This window comes from Mirounga angustirostris, unplaced genomic scaffold (genome assembly GCF_029215605.1).
Source record: "Mirounga angustirostris isolate CCGP_5_RB_7025 unplaced genomic scaffold, mMirAng1.0.hap1 SCAF_5, whole genome shotgun sequence".
NCBI classification, from domain to species: domain Eukaryota; kingdom Metazoa; phylum Chordata; class Mammalia; order Carnivora; family Phocidae; genus Mirounga; species Mirounga angustirostris.
This window is the reverse complement of record NW_026991713.1, coordinates 28,832,976-28,845,649: the sequence shown is the minus strand read 5'-3', so window position 1 is coordinate 28,845,649 and position 12,674 is coordinate 28,832,976. Positions and strand designations below refer to the sequence as shown.

Sequence of the window (12,674 nt, the reverse complement as noted above, 5' to 3'; positions counted from 1 at the left end):
CTTAGAAAACACATTGCCATGTATCCAGTTTTGCAAGCAGAAACCTTACCACCTCCTTGCTCTTGCTCCATCTATTCAATCAACCACCAAATCCTGACAGTATCACATCCTAACTCTCTCACGTTTGTCCATGTCCTTCCATTTCTAGCAAACCCATCAGTGCCATTATACTCTAAGCTACCTTTGTTTTTCTAATTTGTGCTGTAAGATTAAAATCCTAACTCTTCTATTCCCATCTAGTCTTAGTTCCCTCCAAACAGTTTTACTCACTACACCAAGAAGCTTGCATCTATATGTATGCATGTCTAGATCTATGTAGCTATATATTGCATACAGTAATAATAAACATTTAGCACTTCCATATATTTGGCACTCCTCAAGACACTTTACATATCCTAACTCATTTAATTCTCACCATAAGATAGGTGCTATTACTTGTCCCCATTTTGTAAATGAGAAGAGACTGAGGCACAAAGAATTTAAAGATTCTGCCCAGGACCACATAACGGGAAAGCTGGAGTTTGAACTCAGTAATTTTAGCTTCAGTGTTAATGTTCTTTACTACTACATGATATTAACCCTCAATGAACAGAGTCCCTTCTGACTTAAAACTCTTCAGGAACTTCTAAATTGTTCCTAGAAACAACAGGGTCTAAATTCTGCCTGAAATATTCTTCCCTCCCACCAGTGATAAGTACTTCTCATCCTTTATATGCTTCCTTAATCACTACTTCTGTAGAGAATCTTTACATCAAATTAGTATTAGTAATTCCTTTGTAACATGTAGTTGTCTGTCAATAGCATTTATCACAGATAAAATTTTATATATTTTTGTAGTTATTCACCTAATTGGTGTCTTATCCACTACAGTATAAACTATTATATCCCCAGTGTGTAGTATACTCTGGTATGGTACTCAATGTATATTTTCTGAAATAAAGAAAAAAAAAAGACAGGAAGGAAGAAGGAAGGAAGTAAGGAAGGGTAGGAGAGAGGGAGGGAGGGAGAAGAGAGGGAATTCTTAGAGTTGAAAAGGTCATAGAGGAACATTTTACAACTTTGCTTCCAAATCAAGAATTCCTTTTATAGCCTTTCCCTTGAACCATTACTCATTCTCTGAACAGTCCCAATGGTGGGTAATGCCATTTCAAGAAAAGTTGCTTTCATTGTTGGATGATTTTGAACAACTATTAGAAATTTCTTCCTTGGCCAGAGTTAAAATATGGCTCCATATACATTTCACCCACATGTTCTACTCTTCATTTTGGAGCCCTTGGAATACATTTTATCCCTTTTTCATATGGCAAATTTTCAAATATTTAAAGTTCTTATATTTTTCTCAACATATTCTTATTCCCCAGCCTAATGATATCTGATTACTTGTATTTTCATGACATAAATTTAGTAATTTTCTTTATGTGTTTTGAAGTCTTCTAAAAAATATTATTTTCTTAATGTCAATTAATTTCATTTCTTGCCTTTAGTCAACATTTTAAAAACTCTGTTCAAAGTATGTTAATTGGTTCTTCCCTCCTAACCCCAAATAAGTTTTCGTGTGAAAAGAAGTAGGCAAAACAGTATATTATGCTCTTTTCTTAAGAATTCACCTTTCTTTACAGAATAACATTAAATTTCTGAGAAGCCTTGGTGTAAAGTAACATGTTAGATTTTCCTTAATCTGGTTTTTCACAAGCATATATGATCATTCTTCTAGGGAAATATATCAAATTTTGTAAGATATTTCAGAATACTGTTTGGAAAATATATAAATTCATGAATTAATCTCTATGGAATATTTATTATTTATAGATATGCCCTAGAAATTAGAAGTCTAAAGTAAACTATACTTTGTTACTAAATGAAATCCTGGGTTCTTTCTTTTTAACTCATGAGAAATAGTTGTATTATGTTAAGTGATTAGAGTATAAATTTTTTCTTATGTTTATCAGAAGAGAAGGAAAAACAAAAGTAGAAGAAAATATATTTGCATATATTCATGGTAGAAAAATGGAAATTATTGTTATTGTAATACTTTTTATAAAATATGTTCTTAATAAAACTTATAAATAGTACCCCTGAAATAAATGTTTTACTACTATTTCATTAGAAAGCTTTCACTCTTTTTATTTAAAAAATCCAAAACCACTGGCAAATATAAGAGCTGAACAATTTGCAATTCAAGTGGATTTCTAATGTTAAAACACTAAGATTCTGTGAGAAATGCGTTATAATAAATGTAAAACTTAGGACTTGTTTAATTGATAGAGTGCACTGTACTATATTAAGAACAGCAGCTATAAAAAATAGTAGTGAACTGAAAATTACTATTTTTCTGTTATTTGGTATTAAATGACTAAAAGTCTCCTTTCATGAAGTATTTAATACATTTCATATACTTTCTTGAGCTAAATACCACACTTATACTTACAAATGTTACTTAGCAATCTGAAATTAATTATGATGAAGAAATATCTCATTTTTTCCTATCTCCTGTTAGATTACTGTATTTCTACTATCAATATAATATCTGCATAAGCAATTTTGAACATATGCAAACCAATATGTCTTTTATATTGCATAACAATACAACTGCATTATTTGATGTTAGTAAGCTGTGAAGAGACAAAAAAGAACTATCTTTGAGTTGATAAACTATCTGAACTCTGTGTCTGTTTTACTAATTAAAGAAAAGCTAACTGTGCTACATATCATTGGTGAAAGCATCTTTGAATAGAAAACATAAGCTATACAAACAAAAATGGTGGCCAAGAGCAATTGGAAATGTGACTTTTGTCTTAAAGTTATGAATGGTAACCAAATTTCATTTCAGAAATATTAACTCATTAAACAGATTTTAGATGTTGAAGATGTGTTTAAATAATGACAGCCTGAAGGAGCCTAAAGCAGTTCATTAAATCCATAGGAATTGGTGGTTTGATTTCATTTCCATCCAGACGGAGGTAGCGAAGGTGAGGTCCATAACTGAAGGAATCTTGTTCTGCAGGCAGTGTGGGAGGACATATTACAGAGACGTTCACATCTATGGAGACAAAGATGGCATGAACAAATGAATTAGAACAGAAGAGACCAGGTGTGAGAAGACCAACAAGCCATGGAACAGTCTCGTAGCGGGCCTAGCAGCCTGATCTGTGAAAGTGCCAGAGATACAAACCATTTTTGTCAAGTTGGAGGTATATCTGTCTTATAAAAGTAACCCTAAGAAAATGTGCAACATATATATAGTCATCTCACTCCGTATTCAGTTATACTTTGCACAGAGCACGAGAAAGGTCATTTTGTTAAAAGCTATGATGGAAGGGCGCCTGGGTGGTTCAGTAGGCTAAGCCTTTGACATCAGCTCTCAGGTCATGATCTCAGGGTCCTGGGATGGACCCTGCATCGCGCTTCTTGTTCAGCTGGGAGTCTGCTTCTCCCTCTGCCCTCCCCCCTCCACTAGTGCGTGCTCTCTCTCTCTCTCTCACAAATAAATAAATAAAATCTTAAAAAAAAAAGCTGTGATGGAAATAAAAGAATACATCATTTGCTTTCTAAGCTTCCAGGTGAGATAAGGCATGCTTAGATTACTATAAAATGAGATGGGTAGTATTTAGAGTATTAGAAGTGGAGACAAAGGTTCATAGAAGGAATGGTTACATGCATGGGTAGATGGATGGATGGATGGATGTGTAGGTGGAAAATCAGTTTATTATTAGGGAAAGTGCTTAAAATTAACTGAAAATGCAAAATTTCCAATTAATAGTGTACGATGAGGTTTTTAAAAAGTACATGTAACCGAAGTTTACATATATAATACTTACAGAAAAGAACATTGCATCTTTATATTTAAGTGTATTTAATTAGAAAGGATTTATTTGCCAAGAATCAAATTACAAAGATCCAAGCCAGGAAATATCTCATCAGCCTTTTCAGATGGCTAGGATGTGAGAAATCATGCACCTGTCTTGGATCAGAGCCCGTGGCATCAATGACTATACTGAAATTTAGGAGTATTCAGGAGAGGAAACCTGTTAAAATAGCAAAATTAAGAAAAGTGTGCATTATAGCTGATTTCAACCATAAATCTGCATATTGCTTTTAAGTCTCATTTGAAACTATTTTGAGAAAGAGGTCTTCCCTTAGAAGATGAGACCCACCTAACTTTGGCAATGGCTTTCCTTTGAGCTTATGCTTACAGCGAGGTTGCTATGCTCTGATCTTATGCTATTTTGTGAATTCAACTTGCTAAAAATAGTGACTCGTAATGTATAGCAGTTTGTGTATATACAGTTATCTTTCACATGCATTATTACCTTACCATCACACAGTGTTTTTCAGGTAATATGATTATTCTCCCTTACCTGGGCATTGCAAGTGGTTCAGACAGGTAAGATAACGTGCACAAGGTATTTTAGCAAGTAAGTGGCAGAGCTGACACCAGCCTTGTCCTTTTCCTACTACGTAGGGTCCCTTGCCTCCTGGAGAGACCATGTCCCTTTTAATGTGCTACCATCCTTATTGCCTTATGCCCCATAACCAATGCATGTCTGCATAAATGTAATGTGAGAAGCAAGTGTTCTAAATGTAGTTATATTTTCATAAATTAATTATGGTGTTTCTCAGAGAACATCACAAAGGACCTTATTTGAATAGATAACATTTTTGCCAAATTTAAAGTCCTTTAGATTGTCCTGAAGAAATAAATATTTCCAACTTTTTCATAAGAAAAGGTCACCGTCCTATAAATTCTAAGAACTCTTCATATAAAAGCTATGTTTCTTGGAAATCACTTTATTAACAACTAGAGTAGATTATGCAGCCAGAAGAAATAAGTACTTTAACAGTTATTATTACACAGTGTGATATACCGGTGAGCCAATAATTCTAGCCAGGGAAATTCTTATTTTACATTTATTTTCTGGGAATATAGAAACGACCATGCCTGATATCTACATTAAGGAACAAATAAATCTCTCTTTGTTGTTGCTGTTAGAATTATTCTTACCTGGGTTGGTAGAAATTTTTCTAAAGTCTTGTATTCTGGAAATTGAAGAAAAATGTGCTGGGATTATACTGTATGAATAGGAAACAACACTTGAAATGAGAAGGACCTGATGTCAGGTCCTGTATTATATTTATTCTTTGTCCTTGGGCAAGTATCCTCACTTAGTTGACCCTCAGTTTCTTTCTTCAGAAACTCTTAAGTTACCAACCAAGATTCTTGTGAGGATTAATCTGTGATTTTCAAAGTGTGGTCCTTGGACCAGCAGCATTAATACCTCCTGGGAACTAAATCGTTGGACCTACTGAGTCAGAAAATATGAAGATGGGGCTGGCAAGCTATATTGTATAAGCCTTCCAGATGATCCTGATGCATGCTAAGGTATGAGAACAACTGAAGAACAGAAATATATGAGAAAACACTGTAAAACTTTTAAAAACGTGAGTGGAGGAAGAACAGAGTCCTGCTCTGTTTTTACTATGTAAGTGGCTGGTGTATGTGCCCAGCTGCGTGTTGAATTTTGCTATCTCACTCCTCAAGTCCCTTTTTCTCAACTTCTCAGGGGGATCCCCAATTCACAAACAGGGATCTATGTGGAATCCCTTTAAATTCACTTCCCACATCAAACCTATGGGACTTCTGTTGCCAGATAAGGAACGCATGTGTAGAAGCACAGAACTTTCATCAGGAAAAAAAAATGTATATATTTAGGTCAATATTGACTGTTGTACTATCTGGTTCAGTGAAACAGATTCAGTGATTAACATTTTTTTTTCCGTTGCATCTTTTGCTCTTGACTACAGGATTAAATAATGTGCCTCATCACCACGGAAAAATGTGGGAGCAATCTCTTTGTTAATTCCCAGATTATATGCTCAAGTATGCTGGTAGAAAAACCAGGAAAAGAAAAGAAAGGAAAAGAAAAGAAAACAAAACAAAACAAAAAGAAAAGAGGTCTTGAATAACTGAGTAGTACCCAGTGGAAAAATAGTCTATTCTTATAAATAGGATGCCTGTGTGATTATTTGCTTAAAGGAAACTAAGGTATAATAACCAAGCGGTACCACCTTCTGACAATTATCTGTGCCATTTTCCTACAAACTATCTGACTGCTTCCCACTTTAGGAATGTATTTTCTAAGGCTGGGCAGGAGAAGTCTCCTTAGGTTATCTTCCTAAAGGGCTTGTGCCAGGGTTGAAGATTAGTGTCAGGCTGGTTCCAGTGCCCCTGTGGTGAGACCATGATACTGTCCACCTCTGCAGTAGGGTCAGCCTGGTCCCAGGCAGGACTGTGAAGATGCCATGTTTGCATTTAGCATCTCCAGCCTCTTCTTTCTATAACCACATCTTCCTTTGATGGTACCTCTGCCTCCGAGGCACTTTGCATTCATTTCTCTCTCCCTTATCGAAAGCTATTTTCATGAAAGGAGCAATCATTCTACGTTGTTGATTGCCATTAGTCCTAAGAAGTCACCAACTTCCAGGAGTACTTGTTTCCATTTCAATTGAACAAGGTGTTAATCTACAGTGTTGGTCCCCAATGCTTAGTCCCCAGAGCAGCAGTCTCAGCACCACCTGGGAACCTGTTAGAAATGAGAAGTCTCAAGTCTCATCCAGACTTAATCAGGAACTCTGGGGTGGAGCCACCAATCTGCACACTCTAAGGTTTGAGAAACCCTCTAATCTAGAGCAGAGACTTTAATTATGGTGGTTTCAAGCACCTGTAGTTTTTAGGACCAAGGTTCCTTTCTGATACCTCCTAAATCATACTCCTATTACTATGCATGAGGTTGTTTGTGCTTGGTACATTTTCCTAAATAAATCTACCCAGTGAGGCAGAAATATTGGAATCTCCTCGGAGTAAAAGAATATATATTTGGTTTCTCCAATGGATAATCACCCTTTGTAGATTACTAAAGTCCACTTTTCAATTTACAACTTGAAGATTTGACTTTCTTGGTTCATTAAGACTGTGTGTGAGAATAAATAGACAGAGACAAAATACTGAAAGTTGAAAAAAGAAATCTCAGGGCACATTAGTTGTGGGGGGGTGGTGGAAAGACCAAAGGTTGTTATTCTTAAAGAAAATATAGAATAAGTTTAATGACCACGAGCATTTCAATCAAAGGCATACCCTGATGATTACTTACTTTTAATTTTGTTATGATCAAGGTGAAGGTGCTGCAGATGAGCACTGATTCGGGGGACCTTTGTGAGTTGATTGTGAGACAGTTGAAGGTCTAGAATTGAGGATACATCAAATCCACTTGAAGGGAGCCCTGCGTCTGATAATTTGTTGTGGTTTAGTCGCAGAAAGGCCACTTTGGGAATCACATTAAAATAATTTTCTGGTATTCCTTCAATGGAATTGTTGTCCAGAAACAGTTGCATTGTATTGGCTGGTAATCTCGGTGGCATATTCTTTAGAGCATTCTTGGCCATATTTAGCTGCATTAGGTTCTTGAGTCCCTTGAAGGTATCTCTCTGAAAGGCATTGTCTAGTAGTTTATTGTGCTGCAGGTCAAGAAGGGTCAGGTTCTCCAGATTGCTGAAGGTCCCCTGAGGAATTCTGGACACCTTGTTTCTGGCCAATTGTAATTGTTCTAAACTTCTTGGCAAAGGAGAAGGTACCTCCTCCAGCTCATTATCTTCCAGAAATAAGAAAAGCAGCTTCTTCAGTTGGCTCAGGGCTCCTTTTTCAATTCCATAGTTGGTTATTTTGTTCTTGTTTAGATTTATCCATCTCAGCTGGGTGGCGTTCTCGAATGGCTTCTCAGGAATGGTCTCTATCAAGTTGTTCTCAAGATAAAGATACCAGATCCTTGAAGGAATAGCAGGGATTTCTTTGAGACCTCGATTTTCACAGTATAAAGCAGTAGGGAAACTAGGGGGACAGAAGCATTCCCTGGGACAGTCAAAGTCATGAACAGCCCAATCCTCTGGATCACTTACGTCATAGACCTGTCTCACACTTCGAGTCCATACAGTATCTGTTATGAATAACACCCAGATGATGAAACAGATTGTGGCTGCCATTATAGGACCTGGGATAGGGAATATAACTGTTAGATGTTTGAATATCTTGACCTTTAGAAGATTATGTGCACCAAAATAACCAGTAAACATTGTTTCTTTGAGGGAAGGTAAACACATGTCAACAACTTATACACAGATATCAATTAGTACACATATATTTAGTAGGAACTATATGCAAAGCATTTTGCAAACACTGAAACTGGCTCACTAATTTCTAGCTTTCTGGTTTTAACCCAATCACAATGAAAACTGAGAAATGGAAAGCAAATTTTAGGAGCTCTAAGTGCTTTTCCATCTCGGGCTATTTAATACAAGAAAGTTAACTGAAACCCGTAGTTGAATAAAAGAGTATAAAAAAAGTAATCTTTTAATAACTCAAATTGAGAGTCTGTGTTGTTTCTAAGAAGTAAGCATATGCTTTTACTTCTACTCCTAAATGAGCAGAACATCTGGATGAGATTTCACAGGCTCTTTGGCCCTTGAACCAAAGAAATAGAGAGATCAAAGAAGATTTTAGCAGTTTGTTGTGAAGGAAGGCTTTAAGATACGAAAAAAAATGTGTGATTAATCTCTTGCTCTGTTGCTCAACTTCTCTGGTAAGTTTTATATTGGGGTTTGGGGAAAAACTTCTAATATTATAAGTTAGCTGCATTAGGTTCTTGAGTCCCTTGAAGGTATTTCTCTGAAAGGCATTGTCTAGTAGTTTATTGTGCTCAAGTTGTTCAACCAGGGAATTTGGACTATGAACTCTATATCCCAATTTAGGCAAGTAATATATTCACTTATGGCATTACTGTGGTCGATAAGAAACAAAACAAAGCAAAGAACATGTTTAGGGAAAGATAGAGCTCCATTTTTTCAGAATGGCTGCTAATAAAGAATAGGTTAACACATCGGTATACGACCATCTCAAGGATATAAATGCTCCCCATTGAATATCAACAAGGTATGGGTACAACAAACTGTTCTCACAGGAAAAATAATACATATATATATTATATATATATAAATATAAGTTTTATATTTATATAAGTATTATATATATAAATTATATATAAATATAAGATTATGTGTACCAAAAAACCCATATATTATATATATACATTATATATATATAAAACAGTAACATTCTGACCAATGTACATTTAATTCAATTGCTTGACAATAAGAACTGAATACATTTTACTGATTCTTCAGGAGAAAATAAAACAAGCATCATTTATGAAATGCTGATCTTTCCATTGTGCCACTAAATTGAGGGAAATGACAAGTGCAGAGCTGCTTCCGCAAGCTGTCGAATTTTTTACGATTGTAGAATTCTGCTCTGGTCATCTTCCAATAGAGACACATTAAAACATTCTTTTCTTCAGAATCAGGTTTTACTTTAGTTATTAAGCTGTAACCCTGCCTCTGATGAATCAGAATTTTGAATTCGTAACTTTAGGTTTTTAAAAGTGCAAGAAAGAGTTTACCTTGCTGTCCAGGAATATACCGTTGAGTCCTGTGTCTGGGTCTGAAGTTTGCTAAAACTCAGTTAAGGGGGAAAAAAAACCACACACAAAACAAAACAAAACAAAAACACCCCGTGACTAAAACGGTTTGTTTTTATTGTATGCTGTCAAATGTCCTATGAGAAAAAATAAAACCTACTCTGACCAGTCACGGTGAACACCTTTTGATCTATTGTTTCCACTTTGCCAGGGCTTCAGAATGCTTACCTCAGCCTTCTTGGATCTTCTGCTTCTCTTTCTATTGGTCACTGCTCATTCCCAGTAATGGATTGACCAAGGCTCCCCTGTCGTGTTTTTATGAATCCTCCCTAAAATATATGCATCAGTGGCTCCAACTTTAACCCTTCCAACAACCACAGCACCTCAGTACCTAGGCAGCTCAGCACAGGAAAACTAACTCTAAGCTTAAGAACCTATAGCAAAAATTCAGGGCAATTGTCACTCTGAAGTCACAGTTCCAAAGATGTTGTAATGGACTGATATCTAGACCTGTTCAGCCAGCAGGCAACGGAAAGCAGTTTTGATTTCAAGTATAACAAGAAGAGATTTTAAAGTGTTTTTTTTTTTTCTAGAATATCTTTTTTAAAAATTGAATACAAAAGAAATAAGTGCTGATGTCCTTTGTTTCCATGGAAATATTTTATTCATTTCTCATTTAAAACAGATGCTGGAATTCTACTTAGAAAATATTGTGTGTGAGGGAAAGATAGAAAAACATATTTGAAAAATTTAAAAATGAAATCTGAGAAGCTATACCCGATGTTGGCACTAAATGTGGTGTTATGCTCTGTTTTATAGAAATAATTTTTGTATCTCTGGTTCCTATTGGGAGCTTTATTCCAAGTAATTATTAAAATGAGATTTTTTTTCTCATTAGAACAGATGTTTTGCATTTAGTCCATTACAAGACATTCCGTTGTGCTGCTATTGGTTTTCCTTTAACACATAGATCTGAGATAATGTCTTCTAGTTCTTATATTTGAGAAGAAGAATCGTTGTGCCATTTGAAGAAAGACATGAATAAAAATAGTTTTCAAACATTATTCGTGGATGGATTGTAGACATTTTGTTTTTCAAAACTTCTCATTCTGAGGTCAGGAAGTTTAATTCACAAGACTCAGTAAGCACTGCTCACATAAGCAACATCAAAGATGGAGCACAGAGAAGAGGAGGGGAAGAGAGGGCTCTGGACCCAAAAGACCTTTCCTGAACCCCCACCTCCTGCCTCCTAACCATCGGCAAGTCAGTTAGGGCTCTGCCAGCTCACCACCATACTGGACTACCTCTCAGGGTGGGCCCTAATTTGTCCTAAATGCTTATGGAAATGTTGGCCTTCCTTTAGCATTAGCCGCATGCTTTCAACTGGGAAATTCATTTAAGTTTAAGGACTTTTATAGGCTAAGATCTGATTCAGACATGATCTCTTAGTAGCTTGTACAGGTACACTTATCTCACATGTGAGTAAAAAATCAAGTGTGACTGGTTTTCTCAAAACAATGATTTCTCCATTGTGGTTCAACTTTCCTCTCTCTTCCTAAACCCTCAGGATATATACAACAGATGATCTTCAAATCTGCACAGCCCCCTCCAGCTAGTCATCTCCTTTCTTTCTTAATTTTCTTTTTTAGCCAAATTACTTGAGTCATTTCTTGATTTGATGACACAAATGTTGCTGCATGTTCATTGTAGGAAAATTAAAGTAGCATCTTGGCTGCCTCCAATCTTCATTTCCTGTTCACCATGGCACCCATGACCCACCCACCCACCAAAAGGTGTTTTCTAATCCCTCTGCCTCCCTAAAATTGGTGTGACAAGAATCAGCAATCATCTTCATGTTTACTGATATATTGAAGCTTTTTAGTGTTTGGCTTACTTGACTTGTGACTTTTGACAATGTTGACCCGCCCCTTTTATTAAATGTTTCTCTTAGTTTCTGTGACATTCTCTCCTAGTTTTCCCTTGCCCTTCTTTGTGAAATTTTCCCATTTATATCCTGAAGCTCTCTGTTTCCTCTAACATTATTTTAGAAGTGTTTCTAGCATTTGGAGCTGTTTGAGATTCTGTCTTCTGCTCTGTGCCCTTCTTGCTCTCTACACAGAAGTTTTAACCATTCCCTCTATTATGATGACTCCTGAGTCTTTATCTCTAGCCTAGCCTCTGGAAGAAGACATGCATTTTTATGTATGTATGTATGTATGTATATATATGTATATATACACACACACACACATACCTGCTTTCTGGAACTCTCCTCTTGGTGCATCTCAAAGGCATGTTATAAAATGAAATTCACTGTCTCCCTTTACTTCTAACTGCTCTTAACATTTACTTTTGAGTGCTATTATCATCTTATTCAGTCTCTCAAACCAGAAATCTGGAAATCATTCTTAACTCTTCCTTTTCATTTTGTGAGCATATGAAAACAATCACATTTTAAGGACCCTGGGAGACATGGTATAAATAAAAATGGCCATCTACAGTGCTTGCCAAATTTGGTATCATTGCTTCCAGACTAACAACACAGGATGTTTTCCACTGTCAGTATAATCTCTGTCTGCCTGTATCTTCATTTTTCCTATAGCAATCCAATCTACCCTCCTTTGATTACTGATTCCTGGAGGATGGGGACTTAAACCCTTCATTGGAATGCGCAAGTGGAAATTCAATACATGAAATTAAGACAATGGTGAGAATGTCTGAGTCATGCTAGCTGTTACAAGAATGAATGAAAGACTTTGCTCAGCCTTACGTGACTCTGCTAAGAGGGAGAAAGGTAGCCTAAGGTGTCATGATATGGCTCTGGCATCACCTCTCTAATGACAGATTGATATTTTCAAAGTCTATGGGGCTTAGGATATAGTAGGTATTTAATAAATACTTACTGAATGAGTAAATGAACAAATAAACACAAAAGGAATATGCACCACTTTGATAGTCTTGAGTTTTTTGATTAGTATGACTATGTAAATAGAAACATGGCCAAGAGTGACGCTTGGTGGCTCAGTCAGTTAAGCGTCTGCCTTCAGCTCAGGTCATAATCCCGGGGTCCTGGGATCCAGCCCCAAGTTAGGCTCCCTGCTCAGCAGGGAGTCTGCTTCTCCCTCTCTGTCTGCCCCCCACCCTGTTCGT

At 36.3% G+C, this 12,674-nt stretch overlaps 1 protein-coding gene across 2 annotated transcripts; it reads right to left on the bottom strand.

The window, feature by feature from the left end:
• Positions 1 to 2,390: 2,390 nt before the first annotated feature.
• KERA (keratocan) lies at positions 2,391 to 10,005 on the bottom strand. Of its 2 annotated transcripts, none has more exons than XM_045872870.3 (3): positions 9,753 to 10,005; positions 7,149 to 8,042; positions 2,391 to 3,040 (listed from the first exon to the last, which is right to left on the bottom strand). In XM_045872870.3, exons 2-3 carry the CDS (start codon positions 8,032 to 8,034, stop codon positions 2,874 to 2,876), a joined length of 1,053 nt encoding a protein of 350 aa, XP_045728826.1. In that variant the 5' UTR covers positions 8,035 to 8,042; positions 9,753 to 10,005; the 3' UTR covers positions 2,391 to 2,873. The 2 variants fall into 2 exon arrangements, with proteins under 2 accessions (XP_045728826.1, XP_045728824.1); XM_045872868.3 differs by lacking the exon at positions 9,753 to 10,005 and adding an exon at positions 9,507 to 9,665.
• Positions 10,006 to 12,674: the final 2,669 nt, after the last annotated feature.